The 23,766-nt window shown below is 39.3% G+C and overlaps 1 protein-coding gene across 2 annotated transcripts in view; it reads left to right on the top strand.

Moving 5' to 3' along the window:
- Positions 1-23,766, top strand: part of SLC22A23 (solute carrier family 22 member 23) — a 277,033-nt gene that overhangs the window by 218,083 nt on the left and 35,184 nt on the right. Inside the window, exons 5-6 of one of the 2 annotated variants that reach the window (XM_007488028.3) lie at positions 1,085-1,147; positions 14,250-14,377. In XM_007488028.3, coding sequence (XP_007488090.1) covers positions 1,085-1,147; positions 14,250-14,377 — 191 coding nt within the window. The remainder of the gene's footprint in view (positions 1-1,084; positions 1,148-14,249; positions 14,378-23,766) is intronic. The other variant, XM_003340677.4, reaches the window with a different exon arrangement.

Genomic DNA, 23,766 nt, shown 5'->3' with positions numbered 1-23,766 from the left:
AACAACAATACCTTTTATTGTAATTATTGCATACTTACTCTATCTCTTCTTTCCTACCCTCACATTTTAGGTTTTTGAGGAGAGAAATGATATGTTCATCTGTCTCCCCAGCCTCAGCTCTCTATGTCGTCCTTCACAGATACTGTATAAACATTTGTTATATTTGTTCAATTATTCATTAAAACCAGGAACTTAAACCAAAAACCTGAACTATCATAACTGAACCCCCAAATAGGATTTAAAAAAACTTAAAACACACAAAAAACTTGTTTGAGAAAGAAAAAGGAAAAAAAAAGTTGCTGGAACAGTCTGAACTGAATAAACTATGAATCAGTGTCAGAATATCAGCCTGGACTGATATACCATTCAGTTCCAGTCCCTGCTTAAAATTAATTTCATTTTGAGAATTTCTTGACATTGCTTGAGATAATTAGAAACAGCCCCTGAGGTGTTACAGAGCCAGGACTGAGACTCATTGCTTTAAGTTCCCCTTCTTTAATATTTCAAAGAGTGGTGGTTTCATCCTTATAGGTACCCTTGTCCCCACTGCCTTTCTATCCACAAAAATGGCAACCACCTCTTAAATGTGGGTGTTTGCCAAGATCCTGCTCTAGGTGCTCTGCTTTGGTGATCTAATCTGCAGTCACACGTTCTCTGATTAGGAAGTGATCCCAGAGACCATACGTAAACAGGAATCTCCTCTACAACATTCCAGACAGTGGTCATCCAGACTTTGCTTGAAGACTCTGAGTGAGAGAGAACTTGAGGCAACTGATTCCATTTTGTTCAATTCCTTTTTCTGTATAGATGGTATCCTTTCATTAGAGTATATACTGCTTAATAGAAGGGCCTGGCTCACTTTTGTATTCATATCTCCAGTGCTTGGCATATAGTAGGCACTTAATGAAGATTTATTCATTCATTCATTCATTCAACCCCATCCCAGAGTTCTAGAACCTTATTTCCTGACACCTGCTGTTTATCTTCATCTGACTATCTCATCAACTCTTCAAACTCAACATGGGCAAAACTCATTTTCATTCTTTACAAAACTTATATCTACCCCAACTTCTCTGTTTACAAGGACAGAAACCATCTGGTCATCTTCGACTGTCTCTCCTGTCACTCCACGGAATCAAGTAGGCAAGTATGTATTATATCCAGTAGATTGCCAAGTCCTGTCATTTCTACCTCTGAAATATCTTTAAAATTTATTCTCTTTTTCACATGGGTTTCCTTGAAGCAGGCAGATAAGAAAATCTCAGAATGTAGTTTATAAGAAGAATGCTGTACATTTTAAAAAGTGGAAAAAAAAAGATTCTAGTTTAACATCAAAGAACATTATGGAGCAGGCAAGAGGAAAAAATGATTCTAAACTAAACATAGAAAATATTAATAAAATTCCTCATTTGTTTTTATATCTCAAAAAGAAATTCATTCCCTTTTCTACACTCACCCTAATTCCAGTGGCCATTTCCATGATCCATAATTACTGTAAATGCTGTCCCAACTAGTTTTTCTGCCTATAGTCTATTGCTTGTCCAATCCATTCTTCACACTGTTAATGGTATAACATTCCTAATGTACTATTTTGCTGATATCACTGTATTTTCCAGAAACTTTCAGCAGTATCTTATTGCCTACCCAATAAGGGTAGAACTTCCTGATCCTGTCATTCAAAGCCCTCCACAGCCTGTTTCCATTATACTTTCCCAAGTTTTTTTTGTCTTTGACAGACTCTGTTTCCAACAAACTGAGCCAGTCCCAGTCCCTTGTTCTTGCCCTACTCTGCCTTGTCTCAACTATACTATCCTCTATTACCAAAATGGATTCCCATCCAATCTCTACCTATTGAAAGAGACCCAACTTGGATGCCACCTCCTCCCTAAAGTTTTCATAAGACTAGCAAGTTAGTAACAATTCCTCATTATTCAAAGGGACCTCATGCAAACATTTCCTGCAGCCACATTAGCACACTAGACATCTCTCCCTCTGCCTTTCCCCTTCTCCATTTTTCTGGCTGTCTCCTATCTTCTCTCTGTTTCTCTAAGGACAACTTTAAGCAATGAGGCTCAGCCCTGGTTCTGTAACACTTCAGGAGCTGTTTCCAGTTGTCTCAAGCAATTCTCTTTCTCTCTCTCTCTCCTTCTCTCTCTCTCTCTCTCTCTCTCTCTCTCTCTCTCTCTCTCTCTCTCTCTCTCTCTGTGTGTGTGTGTGTGTGTATGTGTGTGTCTGTGTGTGTCTGTCTGTCTTTCTCTCTCCCTCCCTCTCTCTCCCTCTCCCTCTTTCTTCCCCCCCAACCCTTCTCCCCCTCTGTCTCTCTCTTACCCCCTCTTTCATTTTCTCCCCTCCCTGTACTTATCTTACACTTTCATATATCCCTAATGCATAAGCACAGAGCCTTGTTGATAGTAGGAACTTAGTAAGTGTGAATTGAATTGGTGTCCTCAATAGCTCAGTAGGCAGTTTTTCATACATAATGTCCAGAAAAATCCATAACTTGATCCTGATAACCAGCATCCTGACAACAAGCCTCTGAAATGAGGCTGCTGCTCTGACAACAGACATACACTCAATCCCTTGCAAAGCCTTTCCACCTTGGTAGCAATCATACCCAAGCTTGTGATCTTCTGGCAAAGCCATTGAGAACCCAAGTTCACTACAGTGCATGATGAGATACCTGGAGTAGAGCTTTAATTGGGTATTAAGTTCCCCACATATACCCGCAATAGAATTTTATTTACACAAGATTGTATAAAAGTGAGGTTTGCATATGATCTGAAAAAAATGTTTTAGTAGTGAAAATAATACTTCTTTCCCAACTGATCTCCCTTTATGGACTAAATTGAAGAAAGGATGAATTTGCTTCTTGTGCAGAGACTTAACCAGTGAGGCAGTTCCTCACAGTAAGTGTTAAATGGGGGGGTGGGGAAGAAAAGGAGAAGGAGAAAGAGCCAGAGACAAAGGGGGGGGGCAGGTGGGTAGACATAGGGAGAGAGAAAGAGGGAAAGGGAAAGGGAGAGGGAGAGACCTAGTATGCTTATCGCTGTCATTCCCACAATGGCTACAAGGAAATGTTTGCATAAGGCCTCTCTGAATGACTTGAGAAAATGTTATTAACTTGCTAGCTCTATGAAAGGGTCCTAGAACCCTCACATAATTAAAGTATTTCATCCAGTGACATACATGTTTCAATGACATTTAAAGATTACAATATACTGCAGATCTGAACTCTACTGCAAATGGCTTTGAGAAATAATAGAAAATGAAGTGTGAGGAAATCAGTGCATATGTCAGAAACATTTCAGTGGGGTTATTAAAATGGAAAATGGGCCTATTCTGAAAAGCTGCCCACTGCTTTACTGACCCTTACCAGCAAGCATCAGTTAAGTTCTATCACACCAGAGGGACAGGTGATCTCGCCTTCTTCTCTTGGAGGAGGTATTCCCATTCATCGTTTTTCTTCTTAATTGAAAATTTTCTTTACTAAGAACCTCATTCATCTTGGAGTAACAGTGGAGGGGGGTGCCAGTGGGACGACACAAAGAAAAAAGCACAAACAGCCTGCTGAAGCAGGTATATTCATCCCTCAGTTGTGGGCATCTCAGGGAATGTGGTGTCCCCACCCAAATGAATTTCCGGATCCCTGACTCTTATCTATTTTTTAAAAAACCTTTCCCAGTTTTCATTGGTAGCTTTCTAAAATATGTTGCCTACTTTCCTGAATTATTTTTTATTTTATTTATTTTTTATTCCAAATTGGGCAAAACCAAATAAAACAAGCATTTCCACATACAAAAAAAAAAGGATCATGCACAAATGAAATCATGAATCTCTTCTATGTCCAACTTACTTTTCTTCATATCTACATGACAAACTTTCCTGAATTCTTAAACAGAGTGCAGGGGTAGTTGCCCCACCTAACATCAGTTAGTTCTGCAGAGAAGCAGCGTTAATGAGAACTGGTACATTAGCTCCAAGAGAATACCATTGGACTAAATGACAGTCAGTCATTTCAGTCATGCTTTCCTCTTCCTGATTCCATTTGGGGTTTTCTTGGTAAAGATACTGGAGTGAGTTTGCCATTTCTCTTCTCCAGCTCATTTTACAGATGAGGAAACTGAAGCAAAAGACTTAAGTGATTTTCTCAGGGTGACACAGCTATTAATTGTCTAAGGTCAGATTTGAACACAGATCTTCCTGACTCCAGGTCCAGGATTCTGTCCACTATACCACCGAGCTGCCCTAAGTGACATTATGTATCATGGGTAGAAGAACATTATAGGGAGGCTTCTACTTTGTTAGGTAGGGTTTTTTGTTTGTTTATTTAAACTCTTTCTGTCTTAGTAGCAACTCTAAGACAGAAGGACAAGGGCTAGGCAAATGGGATTAAGTAAAAAAGCAAAAGGCTTAAGTGACTTCCCCAGGGTCACACAGCTAGGAAGTATGCAAGGTCAGATTTGAACTCAGATCCCCTAGAACCCATATCTGGCTCTCTATCCACTATGCTACCTAGCTGTCCCTATAATGTAGTGTTTTTTTTTTTAAATGATTGGGTTCCCCCTGTCTCACCCAGATTGAAGTTCAAGGGGCTGTGCACAGGCCAGGCTCACTATGACCAGCGCAGATTTGACCTGCCACATTTTTGACCCGGGTAGGTTATTCTCTCTTTAGGCTAACCTGGTGACCCTCAGCTCCCCAGGGGTTCACTCTATTAAAACTAACTTAGTACAGAGGCTTGATCAACTTGCCCACTATAGCTCAGAACTCCCAAACTTAAGAGACCTGCCACCCTCAGCTTCCCTGGCAGCAGGGATTATAGGCAGGCACCATCATGTTGCTGTTCAATCATTTTTCAGTCTCTCTATGACCCCATTTGGGGTTTTGTTTTTTCTTTTTAATAATGAATTTATTCAATTAAATTCAACAGTCACTAAGTCATGATGGGCTCTGTGCTAAGTTCTGATAATGCATTGATAAAAATAAAACTGACCGTGCTTTCAAAGAATTTATGTTTCTACTAGGGAGAAGATTGGATGGTAGCATATTTGCCCCTCCAAAAATGCATCCCAAAAGTCTTAGTATACTTATAAGCATGTTGCAATTCATTAAAAAAGTTCCATTTAGGGTTTTCTTGACAAAAATACTGCAGTGGTTTTCTATTTCCTTCTTCACTCATTTACAGATGAGGAAACTGAGGCAAACAGAGTTAAGTGACTTGACCAGAGTCTGAGGCCAAACTGCATCTTCTTGACTCTACACCAACACTCAATCCACTGGGCCATCATGCCAGCTAGATCCATAATTATCCTAATAGAAGTCTCAACCCCTTCCTATGTCTACGAGTTCCATTTTAGTCAAGATGATACAATAGAGTCCAATCCAATCCAACAAGCACTTCTTATATACCTGCTCAGATAACTAGGTGGCTTAGGGGATAGAGTTGTACTCTGAGTTAAAAAAGACCAGAGTTTGAATCTTTCTTCAGATTCTGACTAGTTGCTTGATCTTAATTAAGTCATCTTGTTTTACTCAGTTTCTTCACCTATAAAAAGAGCTGGAGAAGGAAATGGCAAACCACTCTAGTATCTCTGCCAAGAAAACCCCAAATGGGGTCATAACGAGTCAGACACGACTAAAAGTGACAGAACAACAACAAAAGTACAATCTCAGTTCTCCCTGCTCTCAGGTTCAGATTCTATAAAATAAAAGATAATACTAGCATCTACCTCACAAATTCAATTTTGAGGATTAAATGAGATAAAAGCTATTTGCATGCCTTAAAAGTGTTTTTTAAAGGCTGGTTATCATAATAATTATTAATACTAGGACTAAAAGCCATTGGGAATTCTAAAACAAAAGGGAAAACAAGGTGTTACTAAGAGCATCTGAATTTTCTTATTTATAATTTTGATGGAATCTGCAAAATATTGATTTACTGAAGTATTTTGTTTGGTTAAAAATTGTTTCATCAAATATTTTTTATTTTTCTATGTATAGTTTCTTAAAATGTATTCCTATAAATTTTATGGATTGCATATTGTTTTGGTAAATTAAAATTAATACTTTTTTCCCAAAGGAAAACAGGCAACTAATTATATAGAAATACAATTATTCCTCCCCCCAAAAATAATTTAAATCTAGTTCAAAGACCCCAGGTTCAGAACCTCTGCACTAATATATATATATATATATATATATATATAGGTATATGTAGGTTTACTCTGGAATTATTAATGAAACATTATTTAGCACATATATCTAGGATGTTTTAAATCTATCAGAGAAATAGCTACTCATACAACTGATTAGAAATGTTCAACAAATACAATAAAAAAATCACAATGGCACTTCCATCAGAAGTTTCTGTGGCACAGAAACTTTTGGAGGTTTTGAGTTAAATCTGGCCACTTAACCCTGATATGCCTCAGTTTCCTCATCTATAAAATGAAGATAACACCCAACCCCCCGGGTTTGTTATAAGGATCAAAAGATATTAGCTTAGCTCAGTTCCTGAAACCTAGTAAGCTCTATTTAAATGTTAACTATAATTATTAACCAGGAAAAAAAAAAAGTGTGCTAGGAAAGACAGCTATGAAATTAGATGAGAAAATCAGGATTTCTTCCCCATTCCCCCAAAGAATTTCAACAGGTTTGAACAGAGATCATTAGCCTTTTTTTGTCATTGGCTTTTTGGCGCTCTGGTTAAACCCAAGTACTCCATCTCAAAATGACATTTATAAATAATTGAAGGAAATGCTTTAAGTTAATGGACTCCCTGAACTCTGTCCATGGTCACCAAATTAAGAACCCCTTGGCTAGAGTAGGATGAGATTTAATAAACACATACATAATATACTGCACTTCTGTTCAGTTAACTAATATAGCACTATAGAAAAAAGTTTTATTTGGAATCAAAAAAGTGTTGAACTCCAGCTCTGCCATTTACCACCTTGTGACCTTAAAGCATCCACTCATGTATCCAACAAGGATTTATTAAGCAACTAATATGGGAGGCATTGGAGATTCAAAAACAAAATTGAAACAGGCTCTAATTTTTGTCTTATGGTCTCAATTCCCTCCTCTATAAAATGAGAGAGTTAAAAAAGATGGTCCCTTCTAAGTCAAAAATCCAATAATCCTCTGAATTGTAATTCATACAATAAAGATGAAGAAATTCTAATTGATTGCAGCATTGGTGTGAGTCACCATGTGATGTGACTGCCAAAAAACTATCTTCGATAAGGCAGCTTATATAACAGTGAAGCTGACCTTGGATCTAAGAAGACCTGGTTCAAGCCCTAACTCTGACACAGATAGGCTTTTGTGACCCTAGGAAAGTCTTTTAACTTCCCCTTGAGTATTTAAGACTACAAGTTGGTGATCTCCCTTGGTAAAATGTGTTTCATCCCTGAGAGCTCCATTTAGTTTTTGTTGTTCAAACATTTAAATCATGTCCATCTTTTCTTGACCCCATTTGGGTTTTCTCAGCAAAGATACTAGAGTGGTCTGCCATTTCCTTCAGCTTATTTTATAAATGAGGAAACTGGGGCAAATAGGGTTAAGCAACTTAGCCAGGATTACATAGCTAGTAAGTGTCTGAGGCCAAATTTGAACCCAACTCTCCCAGACTCCAAGCCTGGCTTTCTATCCTTGTTGCTCCCTATGGAAGCTCCATACATCAATAAATCACAAGTCTGGACCCTTCTTCCCTCCCCCTAAAGAAGCTATCTTGAACTATTTAAAAGACTGCCATGTTAAAAAAAAAAAAAAGGATTAGACTCCTTTCTTCCTTTGTGAAGCCCGATTCTGCTCATGTTCTTTGGCCCCACTTTTTAATTCACCTACTCTATTGCATTTTGAACCTATCAAGAGAGATTTCATTAAAGCTGTGTAATGTGGCCCTGTGGCATATCATCACCATCTCAAGCACCCTGAGATTCCTTTCAGGACAGCAGTTCACTGATTGCTTCCAGTTATGCAGGAGGCTTAAATACCACACAGGAAGATAATTACCAGCCGCAAAAATACCTGAACTGAATCCACAATACAGTGTGAGGCTGATGGTTTAAATGGTGGATGCCATCTCACCACCAGACAAGAGTGAGCCTGGTGACCATCTTGCTGCTGGTCAGAGAAAACGCTAATCTTGAAGACAGAACGCTGACCGATTGTGTATACCAAAGTCACAACCAAATTAAAGAGATTTCTGAAAAATCTCTTCTCTGAACTTTGTAGTTCTTCAGGGACTTCTCTTCAGGAGAAGAAAGTTGCCCATCCAAGACTCTTCTTAAAGAGTGTTCACTGACTTTTCTCTTACTTTTCCACTATTTGGGGACTGGTGATGAAACTCATTGTTGTAGTCAGTCTTCTTGGGTAAGGTGAAAAAGAGGTTATCCATACTTTGTATTTGCCAACTGAGAGAAGGGAATGGAGCTGTCATGCCACGTTGTGTACAGTTAAAATAATATGTTTGCATAATATATAGTCATATGAATAATAATATATAGCACTTTAAGGTTTGCAAAGCATTTTGTTTTGCATATAATTTATTTAAAATACTTATATGTTTTTGAATTATAGAATCTAAAACAAAAATAGATCATAGGGGTCATTCTTTCCAATGCCCTCACTTTATAGATAAGGAAACAAAAGCCCAGAATACCAAAATTCACGCAGGCAGTGAGCAATTCAACTGGGATTTGAACCCAGATTTTCCATCTCTGAGTCCAAGGGACTCTTTCGCCTTGTGATGAATACAGGTGTTCAGAGTCAAAGTCCTGTCCCTGCTCTTGGTCCCTTCTCCTTGAGTATGGGTATAATTGAGAAGAACCATTAGCAGCCAGAGCCCACAATCCCAAAGTATCCCAGCTGTGACTCTCCTGTTCTTTCCCAGAGCTTGGCAACATGAGAATCTTGCATTCCATTAGGCTAGCAGAATTTCGACAACAGAACATAGGCATGTCAAGGGAATCTATACGGGGGAGGAAGGGAATGAAACATCACTCTGTGCCAAGTTGAGAAACTCTGACACACTTTCTAAGTGGTTGCTTTGTGTTTGGTTAGGCTGCCCCTCTCGTCTCTGAATCAGGAGTCAGAACTGTCCAACACTATGCACACTACAGAATTTTCTTTTTTTCTGATCAACAAAGCTTTTGGAAAGAAGCCTTTCAATTTATTTTGTGTGGTCTTTTTTTAACCTTTACCTTCCTTCTTAGAATCAATACTAAGTATTGGTTCCAAGGCAGAAGAGTGGTAAGGGCAAGGCAATGGGGATCAAGTGACTTGCCCAGGGTCATATAGATGGGAAGAGTCTGAGGTCAGATTTGAACCCAAAATCTCCAGTCTCTGGGTCTAGATTTTTTAGACACTGAGCCACCTAGCTGCCCCCTTCCAGTTGACTTTTAAAATGATGGCATTCCCATTCCAAAATCTGTTTTCCCAGATTTTTATCCTTTGTTTAGTCACTTCTACTATCTACTTCACTAGAAGCTTACCAGAGAAGCCAATCATAGGATTTGGGGTAGGGAGAACTTGGAGACCATGAGATCCAACCACTCATTTTGCAGACAAGGAAACTGAAACACAGTTAAGTGACTTGGCCCAAAACATGTAACTAGTAAATATTTAAGGCAAGATTCAAATTCAAGTCTTCCTAACTCCAAGTTCAGCTGTCTCTTCTCTATACCAATGAATTATCTCAGTCTTTAGTAGAAGATTGCCTTCATCCCTTCACTATTCTCTCCTTGGATCTCTATGCATGATTCCATTCCCTTAGCTAGTGCTGAAATACTGCATACAGGGAGTGGTAATAGTAATAGCAATGATGGTGATGATGCAAACTCTTATAGTGCTTTAAGACTGACAAAGTATTTTCCTCACAGAGGACACTCAGGTTCAGGAGGGTATTATAATCATTATTTCCATTTTACAGATGAGAAAACTGAGACTCAGGGAGGTAAAGGGACTTACCAATGTAAATACAACTAGTATCAGACCCAGTATAGTCTCTCATGTTTCCTGACAATAAATTCATCATTCTTCCCACTACACCATCCTTTAAAAAAACAAAAACAAAAAAAAACCCTTACCTTCTGCCTTAGTATCAATCCTAAGACAGAAGAATGGCAAGGGCTAAGCAATCAGGGTTAAGTGACTTCCCCAGGGTCACACAGGTAGGAAATGCCTGAGGTCAGATTTGAACCTCTCCACTGTGATACCTAATTTCCCCTCTATCTATCCACTGTGCTATCTAGCTTCCCCTCTACACTATACTCCTTGAAGGATTCATTATGTGTATGAGCCCCCAATACTAAAGCACATTTATATGCTATGCAGCCATACATTAGAAGTCTGTGTGAATCAGCAACTGTTCTAATCACTGAGCATGAGAAATCATTTAGACTAGACTTCTTTCACCTTCTGCCTCTTGCACTGCTGAGAGAAAGCATGCTATCAATGGTCAGTATGTTGGATTTGGACTTAGAAAGACTTGCACCCAAGTCTACAAAATGAGAAAGTTGGATAAAAGCCAGCCTCTTTCCCACTCTATATCTAGGATACTATTCAACCCTCAGATTGGGAAAATGCTATGATAGATGTGATATAACAGAAATGATAGAGCAGGATTTCAACAAGTGTTTGAGCATCTATTCTGATAGCCACACAAACAAGATGGAGAAATGTGGCCTGGAGAGTCATGCAATTTTATTGCTACAGAACTGGTTCAACAGATGAATCCAAAGAGCTGATTACTGGACATTAACCCAGAGGAAAGGCTCCCAAGGCAACTCACAGGGATCTGTCCTAAAACTCACTCCAGTCTATCTTTTTATCATGAGTTAGACAAAGGCTCAGACAGCATCCTTATCAGATTTTCAGATGACATAAAACTCACTGTCAAGGATACTTCACATGCTGGATGACAGAATTGGGATTAAAAAAATATATATTTCAACCAGCTGAAAGAAAGGGTGACACCATTTTAAAATCAAATTTAAGAGAGGTAAAGTTAAAGATTTTATTTAGGTTTAGAAATCAGTCCTACAAGTATAGAATTAGAGAACTTAATATCTATTTTTTTAAAAACAAGGGTTTTTGATAGACTAAGTGTTATCCAGAGTTAACATTATGACATGGCCACCTTGAAAAGGCTCATCTGGTCTTAGACTATATGGTAGTCAATAAACATTTATTAAGTGTCTACTCTGTGTCAGACACTGTGCTAAGTTCTGGGGTTACAAAGAAAGGGAAAAGACAGCCCCTGCTTTCAAGGAGTTCGCAGTCTAATAGAGGAAAACAACACAAAAAAGAAGCTGTAAAGGAGAGCTCGGTCTCAAGCATGGGGAATCCAGACAAGTGGAGTGAGGTGGGAAATGATGAGGTGGCTCCTCAAGTTGGTTCTTTAAATGAAGGGTATGGGAGGATTCCATCCCAGTCAGAGAGAGGAAGGGTCCCTGGGGCAGGGGGTAGGTACTGACAAAAGCATAGCTTGCAGAAATGAAGTGATCTTGTAGGAAGATGAGATTCCAGAGAACAATGATGTCTAAGAATAAGAAAAGCAATTTTCTTACTGATCAGACATCCAGAGAATCTCCAAAGGAGAATGACTTCAACAATTGAGAGACTTAAATCATGTCAGATGAGCATCTTTGGTAGGAAATGGGAATTGAGACTAAAGAGCATTTACCAGGACAAAATAACTATTTGGTTATTCAAGGACCCATCACGTAGAATACTATTGTACTATAAGAAATGACAAGCTGGATGGCTGCAGAAAAACCTGGAAAGACTTGTATGAACTGATACAAAGTCAAATAAGCAAAACCAAGAGTACATTGTACACAATTATAGCAACATTGTAGGATGATCAACTGTGAATTACTTAGCAATTCTCAACAATGCAGTGATCAAAGACAGATCCAAAGGATTTAAGATGAACTATGTTCAAGCCCAGAGATAGGAAGTCCTGGGTTCAAATCTGACCCAAATCCTAGCTGTGTGACCCTGAACAAATCACTTAGCCCCCATCACCTAACCTTTACTGCTTTTCTGCCTTTGAATCAATATGCAGTGTTGATTTTAAGATGGAAGGTAAGGTGTTTTTTTTTTTTTAAGATGAAACATGCTATTCTACCTCAAATAAAAAACTGATGAAGTCTGAATACAGATAGAAACATTTTTTTTTACTTTATTTTTCTTGGTCTATGTTTTCTTTTGCAACATGGCTAATGTGGAGATATGTTTTGTATAACTGCATATGTATAATCCATATCAAACTGCTTGCCATCTCAGGAAGGGGGAAGGAGGCAAGAGAGAGAATTTGGAACTCTAAATTTGTAAAGATGACTGTTAAGGATTCTTTTTATATGTAATGAGACAAAAATAGATTATTTAAAAAGTTTAAGATCTATCAGAGAGAAAAAGCTTTAGTCTTAATTTTGTTTGGCAAAGACAGAAGTAGGGCCACTGAATAAAGGCTACAGGGAAGCAGATTTCAGTTCAGTAGTAGAAGCAAATCCCTTAAAGTTGCTGTCCAGAAATGGAGTGAGGTCTCATAAAGCAATGAATTCCCTGTCACTGATGAAAGAGGATAACATTACAAAAGGGATCCATGCAGCTAGATGGCTATATGGATAAAGCACGGAACCTAGAATCATGAAGGTTCAAATTCAGACACAGACACATCCATTTGTCTACTTCAATTTCCTGAACTGTAAATAGAAATAAAATAATCACACCTTCCTCCCAGCATTGCTATTAGGATCCGGTAAGATAGTGTGCACTTGGCACACTTCCTGGCACATAGTAAGCACTTCATAAATGTTTCTTTTCTTCTTCCCTTCATGGCCTGGGCACAGGACAAGACTAAGTAGGTCTCTCAGAGCTTTTCAATTCTAAAATTCCAAGATTTCATGAGTCACATAGACTGTTAGAGCTGGAATGAGGTTCAAAAATCTTCTAGTCTAAACCTTTTCTTCCTGCTAATTACGTCAAAGAAGGAGTGATTTGTCCACAGAGCCAAGATTAAAATGCAAACTCTTAAGATTCCTGGGCTAGAGCTCATTCTCCTTTACCATGTTCTTCTTTACCATAATTGGTGTATGTGTTCATGAAGACAGATATGTACATATTCCAAATATATATTTGGAAAAGGTTAAACTTGATGTGAAATTTAAAAGAGATAAGTGCAAAGTTATATGCAATGTAGTATATATTAAATCTCAGTATATTGAACATAGTATATATTATATAAAGAATGTATGCAATAACCATAAGTATAAACCACATTTAGCCTCAAAAAATCAACTTCAGCAGCACAAAATGGGAGAAATAAAGCTACAAAGAAGGTTGCTTGTAGATTATAAGCTTCATGGGAGTCAATAATGCAATAAGGGAACCAAAAAAGTGAGTCTAATTGCAAGCTGTCTTAATTGAAGCGTAGTTACAAGAAGTGACAATCCTGCCCTGCTCAGTCCTGGTCAGACCACACTTGAAGTGTGGTATTTGGTTCTAGATCCCCAGTTTTAGGAAATGCTTTAGGAAAAGCTGCGGCAGGGGAGCATCTAGAAGGGGATAAAGGAATTGGAAGCCATGCCAAAGGAAGATTGGTTGAAGCATCTGGTGATATCAATATTAAGGAAGAGGAAACTGAGGGGGAAATGACAGCTGTTTTCAAGTATTGGAAGGATTGTCATGAGTGAGTGGGATTGTATTTGTTGTTCTTGACCTGACAAAACAGAATGAAGATTAGTGGGCAGAAGATTCATGGAGGGAAAAATTCTCACCAAACACAACCATCCAAAAATGGGATGGACTCTCAGCAGTTGGTAATTTCCTTGTTCCTGGAGGTCTTTGAGCTCCAGGATCCCTTGTTAGAGGCTCTGTGGTCACTCATCTGAGCAGCAGAGAGGACCGGTGCTTTGGGTAGGGATGAAGCTAGAGAGCCTCTGAGATGGGGTACAATATAAATGCTTATTTGCCACATACTCCTTAATTCCCACAACCATCTTAATTATTATTGTTCCCAAAGGGAAATAATACCCATTTCAATGCCCACCATTTTCTTATCCCTTGAGGAAAATGAATAAGCACATTCAATTTGTCAGAAGCTACAACTCCACCCCAAGTGTGGTACCAAACACAGAACGAGACCCCGTCACTGCCCAGGAGGCTCTAACCATGCCTTTTGTATTTTGAGCACCATAGGAACTTGAAAACTTTTACTAATGGGCTTTGTATCTTTGAAGTATTTTCCCAGAGTCCCTCAGGTGGCTAATGGCCACACAGCAGTTTGAGCCAGCGAAGAAATTGATCCTGCACTTCACACAGAAAAACCGCATGAATCCTGAGAGTGATATCAAAGGAGTGATGCCTGGTGAGTAGGTATATATCCTGGGACTCAGCTATGCCCCAGGGCCTTGGGAAGTGTGAGCACCTATCTGTGGCGCCTAATAAGCCAGAATTCAATATCTCAACAATTCCTAGATTCCTTTTGTTGTCCTGTTTTATTAAATAGCTACTCTTGCAAGCCAAATATTCCCACTTTTTCAGGCTGGATTTGTTGAACAGAAACAGTAACAGTGTTCAGCCAAGCAACTTGGAATTGGGTTGAAACCCTCCCAAATCATAGTGGTTATTGGACATGCTAAAGAAAGAAAGTCACGTTGGCTATAAAAACAACAAAAATTTCAGAAAATGAATTATTAGCCTAGTATAGACCTGTTCTATGGGTATGGCATTATATGCCTTCTTGTCTAGTCTTGTCATTTGCTACCTTCTTAGTCACTTCTGACTTTAAGCAAACTATGGAATTTGGTCTTCAGGGTCCAGAGTCCTTAGCCATCTCTTTTTCCCTTAAATGTGGCCTCCTAAAACTACCTAAAGTGTTTATGATTGTAACTATTTGGGTAATAAAAAACCAATGGTTCTTAAAGTATAAACCAAAAACCCTGTCAGGGGATCTGTGAGGTTAAAACTATTTTCCTAATAATACTTGTATGTTTTCATTTCAAATATGATTAATATCAATAGTTGTAACCCACATAAATAAAAGCTCCTTGAGGCCAGGAAGAGGGAAGTGTGGAGGGATTGTGAGGAGTGGAAAGGTGAGGGTGGAGGTGGCAGAGTATGTCTTCAATAATCTTTTAGATTATAAAGGGATCCTCACTTCAAAGAGTCTGAATATAGAGCAAAACATACTATATTTCACTTTCTTTCTCTTTCACAAAATGACTAAATAAGGAAAAGTGTTTTATATTATTGCACATATAAATCTTTATCAAATTGCTTGCCCCCTCCTGGAGTGGGGAGGAGAGAAAGAGAGAGAATTTGGCTCAAAAAAAATTTTAATGAAAGTTAGAATATAAGAAGATCCTGAGATAAAAAGTTTGACAACTACTGACCGAAACCAATGCCTGAGATAAGTCCTTGAGCCTACCTGGGTCTTAAAAGCCTCCAATGTCATCCCAGCTGTGTAACCAGGTGGAAACTTGTTATGAGGTACAGTTTAAGATCATAAATCACAGGGTCAGAGACTTAGAAAAAGGGATTCAGAGGTCATCTAATCCAGCCCCATCTCATTTTACAGATGAGGAAACTGAGGCCCAGACAGGTAACTTGCCCGAGGTCACACAAGAAAAATTTGAATGCTATTTCTCCATATCCAAATCCTTTTTGAAACTCTGAAGAGCATAAATCTGGCATATAATGGTCTGTGATTTCCTAAATCCAAGAGAATAAATCCAGATATTGCCCATGCGTCCTGAAGACATTAAAAAAAACTATTATTTTTAAGTAGTTAAAAATTGTGTGTATTTGTGTGTGTGTGTGTGTGTGTGTGTGTGTGTGTGTGTGTGTTCTTCAGAAGCAAACTAGTACAATGGAAAGAGCTCTGTTTTTGGAGCCAGAGAACCTGAGTTCAAATCCTGGCTTTATTATTAACTACATATAACATCATATGCAAGTTGTCTAGCCATTCTGAGCTTTAGTTTCACATCTGTAAAATGAGATTGGACCTACTGGCCTCTGAGGCCCATCTGGCTCTCAATTTCTGAGCTCCCAACTACTCCTAGATGAGACTTCATGATGGTAAGACAGCTCAACCAACTAATAATAAATTGGGGGAACCTACTTCAAATGCTTTAGCCTCCTGAGAATGGAGCTGTGTGCTGCACATTGGGATATCGGAGTGAAGAATCATAAAACAACATTCATGTAACTCTTAAGGACTTACGTGGTGTCCCTTGTGTGTTGTATACGAAAAGAGATCTGAGAGAATGGAGGAAGGATAGTGCTGACTTCAAAAATGCTTCTTGGTAGATAGAATGCCCTCCTTGAGGGCAAGGACTGTTTTGTCTCCGTGGTGCCTGGCATGTAGTGTTATTGTTGTTGTTATTGAGTCTTGAGTCATTTCAGTCGTGTCTGACTCTTTGTGACTGTATTTGAGGTTTTCTTGGCAAAGACATTGGTGTGGTTTGCTGTTTCCTTCTCCAGCTCATTTGATAGATGAGGAAACTGAGGCAAACAGGGCTAATGATTTGCCCAGGGTCACACAACTAAGTATCTAAGGATATATTTTAATTCAGGTTCTCTTGACTTCAGGGCCAAGGCTCTATCCACTGCCCCATCTATCAGTTCCTGACACACAGTAATAATTGCTTATTTGGTTGATATCTTGACACTTGCAGAGTTTTGGCCAGGTGATCACAGAAATCTCTTCTGCCTCTGGGATTCTGTTCATTCCAAAAGCATTTACTAAAGGACTAATTCTATTCAGACCACTGTGTGAGAGATACTGGTCAAAATATAAACTTTAGATATTACATTTTGGATATTATGAAAACAACTCAAAAAAGCTAAAGTAGTTGACTTTTCTCATGGTTTATTCAGAAGACAGATTAAAGGAGTAATGTGGGGCAAGTATATACATGCACATGGGTACATCCAGCAGTGCTCCTGGGACTTTGGAGACCTCTTAACCTCTGTCTCCACTACTTTCTGGTAGTGACCTGCTCGTTTGGATAATGAAGAACTGAAAATAGTATTTTGTTTTCCTTTGAAGTCCCCTTGCCTTCTCATTTCCAACTATAAATCAAATGCTTAATCTATTATCAGAACCAAATCCATTATTTCTAGGGAGAAAAAAAAAAAGCACGTTCCTTTTGGATTTCAGTAGATGGACTTTTAAGACTTGCAGGAAAATTCCCTTTGGGGTATTTGTTTAATTAAATCATCACACCCCACTTACTGTTCAGATTTGTAAAAAAAAACAACCTTTTTCCTTGATCTTAATCATACCAATATATTTCCCTTCTTTATTATAAGAAAGTGGTATCATGACTTTTTTTCCCTTGTGATTGTTGCTCACATTTATTTATATTCAGATGTAGCAAGAAGAGACTTGAGAGAAAGTCTTTGCATGTATGACTTAGGAAAAGGGAATAAACGATGCATATCAGTAGTGTTTGAAGGGAGGGGGCGGCATGCCAGTGTTGGCTCTGCAAGACCTCATGTTCCACATCAGCTTCTCAATCTCTCTTTGCCCACCTGCTGTCAATCAGCATTGTCAATCTCCCCATTTCAAATTTTTGTTGCATTGCTTCGTGGGGAAAGAGCAGCACTGTTTTACTTTTTAAAACAGCTGCTCATTCTACCTTTCTGTCTTTACCTCGGTTTCTTTTGTACATCCAAACTATCTCCCTACAGTCAAGAAATGTTAGAATAATATCTGTCACATGGAAACCAACAGTGAGAGCCCACATACTATATAGCAAGGTGTGTTAGCCAACATCTCCTATCTTCTGTGTACACACACATACACACACACACACACACACACACACACACACACACACACACACACACGACTCAGCCTTAGTATGCCTCTCTACCTTGGGTTTATACTGAGCAAAAGATGCCAAAAAGGAAACCCAGAGACTCAGTGTTTCCACTCTTGTGTTTTTCTTGGCATACTAAATGGCCTTGGACTTCCTCTTAGAACCCACGCGATTTGTTCATGAACATTCCAACATGGTGCCTTGAATTAGCATTGTGAGTTACTCATCATATGCATAGCATCATTGCCACAACACGATACATGGAAGTGTACAGGTCTCTCCTGTCTCTGCTGTAATGCAAATGTGAAGCTTTCCACCAGAAGTCCTGGGACAGACTTTGCTCATTCCAGACATACCCATGTAGATCAAGGGTCATGACAAAGCCTAGCCATGTGGCTAAATAGCCATTCGGTGGCTTGGTGGATGTTTGTAGGCATTCAGGAGGAGCATACTGGAGGGAAATGGTAAAGAAGAACAGTGTTGGCCCAAATGACTGGGTAGATTTTTAAGGTTGAGGTCCATATGGTTGCCAACTACTTCTTGCTTCCAGAGAAGGCCTGTTCTGCCATTTAATTGCTTCTATAACTAAATCTAGAGCTGAAGGGGTGAGGGAGTGGAAGAAGTCAATAACAATATTTTTGAATGTGGGGTGTTTGTTTGTTTTTCTAATGTTCAGTGCCTCAAGGAAGGACATAAAAACTGATTATTTTCTACAGAGTCTAAAAATCCATTAGTCTATGAGCCTGAAACGCCTTAAAGACTTTTGGGAAAAGAATGACTCTTGTGGCATACTTTCAAAAGAACTATGATGGTTCCTCCCAGGCCTTATCTTGAGTGGACTGCAGCTGCTTTCTCCCCTCTGGCCACATCAGGGGACAACTGGCTGGGGGTCTCACCACCTTGTCCTTCAGGTCCTGGACAGATCCCATGCTTCCCTCTGGAGCATTCTCAGGTAAGCCCTTTTCTAAGAGCCACAATGTCCTTCTCTAGTCAATAGTGTGCTCTGGGGCATCCCTGAAGCAAGGCAAACAGATAGCCAAGTTCTTAGATCAGTTGAACCAGGGCAAGGATTATATCCTTCCATTGCCTTGGTTCCTTCCAGGCAATGAAAATTCAGAATTGCACAGTGATGCTGGGAGGAGGGAAAGAAACAGAAATAACTAACCCACTCTAGAATACGGAAACAGCATGCATATAGCAAGGCATGAGATCACACTAGAAAAATGGACCCTACACAGAACAGGCTCAGCATGTTGGAAAGGGAATTCTGGTTTATTTGTTTGCTTTCCTGGGAACTCTAAATCAAATTTTTTTTCTGTTGTGTGAGTGGTGAAGCAGGGGAGGTAATTTCAGGTTTTTCCACTGAAGGTTTTAGAAACTGTTATCTGTAACACATTAACACTGAGCATCCCAGTAAGCCCACATTTCCTAATGATGCCAAGGGAAATGCCCAGTCCTCTAGAGACTGAGTTGTGGCAATGACACCAAGAATACCAGACTCCTGGATTGCCCTGCCACCCTTCTCCCATCTCTATCAGGAAAATAGTCTGTTAACTCCAAGGAAGTGTACAAATTATAATCTTAGAAGATGGTGAGGTGAGTGCGTGTATCTGACATGGCACCAGTGGCCCTAGAAAGGAGAATAGCTTGAAAATTATGTTTGGGTTTGTCTGGTTCATTTTATTGATTATACTAAACTCTATGTTTAGCATTTCTGGGTGCTATCACTAATTGAAAAAAAAAATCATAGCATTAGAGTACCAAGCACTTATTAAGTACCTGCCACATGCAAAGTATGGTGCTAGAGGCCAAAGACACAAAGATGTGTGTGTGTGTGTGTGTACATATAATTAACACTGACTTTACTCTCAGCAAGCTTAGAATATGGTAGCAGGGAGATTGGGGTAAATTTGGGAAGAACTCTAGCAAAGTACTATGAGAAGTTTGATTGCTTTCCCCTCAGAATCAAAATAATGCTATTGCCTTAGAGGAAGGACAAATGGTGAGCCACCACACACTCACTCCCTCCCTCCCCCCCCTCACACACACACACACACACACACACACACATGCACACATGCTAAAATACACATACAACAAATGTTTATCTTTATATTCAAAAATTACTTGGAAAAGCATTATGGCAAGACCTATGGATTTGGAGTCCAAGAACCTAGGTCTGGATCCCAGTTCTACTACCTACATAATCTTAGTAATCTTTTTTGTTTTAACTCTTATTTTCTGTCCTAGTAACAACTCTAAGACAAAAGGGCAAAGGTTAGGCTACTTGTGGCTAAGTGACTTGCCCAGGGCCACACAGCTAGGATATTTTTTATTTCATATTTGAGCCCAGGTTCTCCTGACTCCAGGTCTGGTGCTCTATCCACTGTGCCACCTAGCAGTCCCATTATCTAAATAATCTTGAGCAATTCCTCTGACCTCTCTAGAGACCAACTCCCTCATTTGTAAAATGAAGGGGTTCAACTGGAGGACCCCTAAGGCCTCTTCCATCTCCAAATCTCTGATCCTATGAAAAGTTCAGGAATTAACTTTCCCTGAAGGAAGAGAAAATCTACCATCCAGCTATCTGTGTTCCTCATGGAAAAAGAAATCTATAAGATTCCAGGATTAGAAAATGTTGCCATTGGAGTTGAGAGACAGTGTGGGAGAGTGAGGAAAAGCAGCACTGGGTTTAGGAGCCTAAAATCTGGCTCTCTAGATCTGCCCCCTTGCAAGCCACAGGATTTAGGACAAGTTAATTCTCTTTTTCAAGTCTTAATGTCCTCATCTGTAAAATGATGGGTTTGGAAAATCTCTAAATTCCCTTTGATCTCTGGCATGATTCTACAATCCTATAATTTGTAATGGTTTATTATGGCATTTTGCAGATACATATGTTATCAGATGCAGCATAATCTAATATTTTAATGTTTTCCTCTACCAAAACACTAGCTGCCTATGAGGGAAATCATGTTTTATTTAACAAGGTTCATCTAAACTGTTCATTCTGAGCCATTAAATTAACTTTATTTTGCTGTAGGGAAAAATGAGGTCTGAGAAGTAAAACATCTCTCTCAAGGCTAGAAAGAATCCATGAAAGAAGGTCATAAAATTCAAAAGTGCATAGTTTAGGGACTCATGTTCAATTCCCACTTTTCTTTCCACATAAATGTGGGACATGAGGCAGCTCTAAAAACTCACACAGCAAAGTCTACAGGTCTTCCCCCACCTTTTCCCAGCACCAGGACATGTAAAAAAGATTTTTCTTCTTTCCTGCTGTGAAAACTGAGTCAAATCATTCCTAAAGAAAAAGAAAGAAAAGAAAAAAGAATGGAAAAGAAAATCCCCAAATCCTCTTGGTTACTGATGTATATATGTTTGGGCTTGGGATTTTCCCCCTTCTAGACTTCAAATGATGGGATTGCCTGATGCTCTCATGCCAAAGTGTGATGAACAGGAGGCAGATAAACTGTTGCTGTGACTTTAGGGCAAACAAAGAAGGGGCAGGTAGGATATCTTTTCTGACAGTAGCATTTGCTACTGCCAGAACTACTGGAGCAGGTGAACACACGGGAATACAGTCACAACTGAGGTCACGAGGAGAAACTGGAGGCTACCACTTCTCTCCTGAGATAATGATGTTTCCTAAGGCATAGTCAGAGTTTCCACTGAAATGCTGAGTTCCTCTATGTTGTAGGGTTTCTCCACCACTACTACTCTGTTCTTTGATTATCCCCCCATCCCAGTTTCTTTTTCATGTTTGACCTGGAAGATGGCTCAGCAGTACAAAATGTCACAAGATGAGCTGGGAGAGGAAGGGAGGTTGGACAACTTTGCCTTTCCATTTCTGCAGGTGTTAAGGAGAGAGGGCAGAGAAGGCTGAGATGTTTTGCTCCTTACTCTATAATTGGCAAATCAACACCTAGGCTATGAGAAAAAAACTTCTTTATCTTATTAATGTGACATAAAAAACAACCATCACCACCTACTTTTCATTTGGAATGGCCATCAGAATCCAGTTCACAAGAAAATCCATCAGGTTGTCCTGTACACCAATTGCTTATGAAACACCTGGCAGGACAAAATGGGAATCATTCCTTTCCTTCAAGGAGTGCTGTCTACTGGGTGGCAATGATGGGAGCTTAGGAAGGGCTTTCTGCAAGAGGTTACATAGGCTTAGCCTATGTAAGGAGCCTCAAAGGGAATGGAGGGCATCTTGCTCAACCTGATGACCTACTTTGTTCCATTATCTTGGCTTTGAATAAATTTCTCCTGTTTCTGTGGATCACATTCATCCTTTAATCACAAAAATCTGCCATTTCAGTTTAGCAAATGTTCACAAGGTATACATGATATACAAGGCTTTGTGCTAGAAGCTGGGAAATATTTTTTTAAGCACAGTTTCTGTACCTAAGAAGCCCACACCTCTTAAGAATATGAGACACACACATGTAAAACCCAATGGAATTGCTCATTGGCTAAAAGGGAGGAGAGGGGAGGAAAAGAACATGTATCATGGAATCATGGGAAAATATTCCAAATTAATTAATTAAACAAAATTTTTAATTAAAAAAGAATATAAGACACAAGTGCAAATAATTTTAATACAGGTTAGATAATGACTAAGTACATATGAAAGGTCAAACAAAATCACCTGACAGATTCTGGAAGAAAGGGATCATTTTATCTATTTAAGGTGGGTGGGAGTGGGGGAGAAAAATGATCAGGGAAGATTTCCTGAAAGAAGCAATACTTGGGTTAGGTCTTGAAGGTGAAGATGGACATCAGTATGTCCATATGCAGGGGTCAGGCAGTAAGGGGAGTTCATTTCAGAAAGTGGGTTACTACACATCAAAGCATGGATAAAGGAGAGGAAAAGGAAATTAGTCCAATTTGGATGGACCTTAGAATAAGAGAAGGAAGCTATGTGGGGGGGGGTCTAGAAAAGATAAAGGGGGACATTCAAAATATACTGTGTGCTGTGAAGAGTCCCAAGAGAAGAGTTCCCAAAATACATTGCTTGATAGATAGCAAGTGGAGTAAATGCACAAATAACCAGGATGTTCACAAAGCCCTGGAATCAGGGACCAGAGATTCTAAATCGGATTCTGTTCTTTCTGTGTATGATGATGGCAAATTAATTTCCCTCTCAGGGTATCAGATTGCTCATCTGTAAACTGAAGGGTTTGGACTAGGTGGTCTCTAGAGTACCTGTCAGCTCTAAAATCCCATGATCCTATTTTGAAGGGGAACTGTTCATTTGTATGAATAAGTTCTGATTGGATTTTGCTTCAATAGCCACAATTCCTCAAGAGTTTTCCTCCTCGCTCTTATGGTTGCCTCTTTTGCCTTCCTTTGAGTTTCACAGGAAGAAACCAAAGTCTTCTCTATGATAAGACATGCTTGTGCATGCTGACCTAGGAGAGAATGAGCTGGTAAACTAAGTGAGAGTGTAGTGGGAGGTCTTTCTAAGAACAAGGTGGTGCCAGATGTTTCTTTTCTGGAAGGACAAAGACAGCTTTGGGAACATGGGCTTGTCCAAGGAGACTTCAGAGGGTAGTTGTGCTTGGATATAATGATAACTCGAATTCTCTGGACAATGAAAGACTGAACCTGTGTAATTGAGGTGGGACTGAAGTCACAGTTCTGCTATGGTGTTTTAGAAACAGGGTATCTTTTGATTTCTGGCTTTTGGATTTGACTTTAGCACTATATGAAAAGATGTGAAGGGCCATTTGATCATTCCTATTCTGACCAATGAACATAAGCTTGGACAAATTTCAGGAGACAGTGGAGGACAGAAGGGGTCACAGAGAGTTGGGCACAACTGAACGACAACTCTAACCATTCTTTCAAGAAAAATATGCCTAGTTTTTTAGGTCTGTTGATATAGACAGTAAATGATGAACACATCTGCACCAGGCATTAG

This window comes from Monodelphis domestica, chromosome 3, assembly GCF_027887165.1.
Source record: "Monodelphis domestica isolate mMonDom1 chromosome 3, mMonDom1.pri, whole genome shotgun sequence".
NCBI lineage: Eukaryota > Metazoa > Chordata > Mammalia > Didelphimorphia > Didelphidae > Monodelphis > Monodelphis domestica.
The sequence above is the reverse complement of the archived record's forward strand: the minus strand, read 5'-3'. Positions and strand labels throughout refer to the sequence as shown.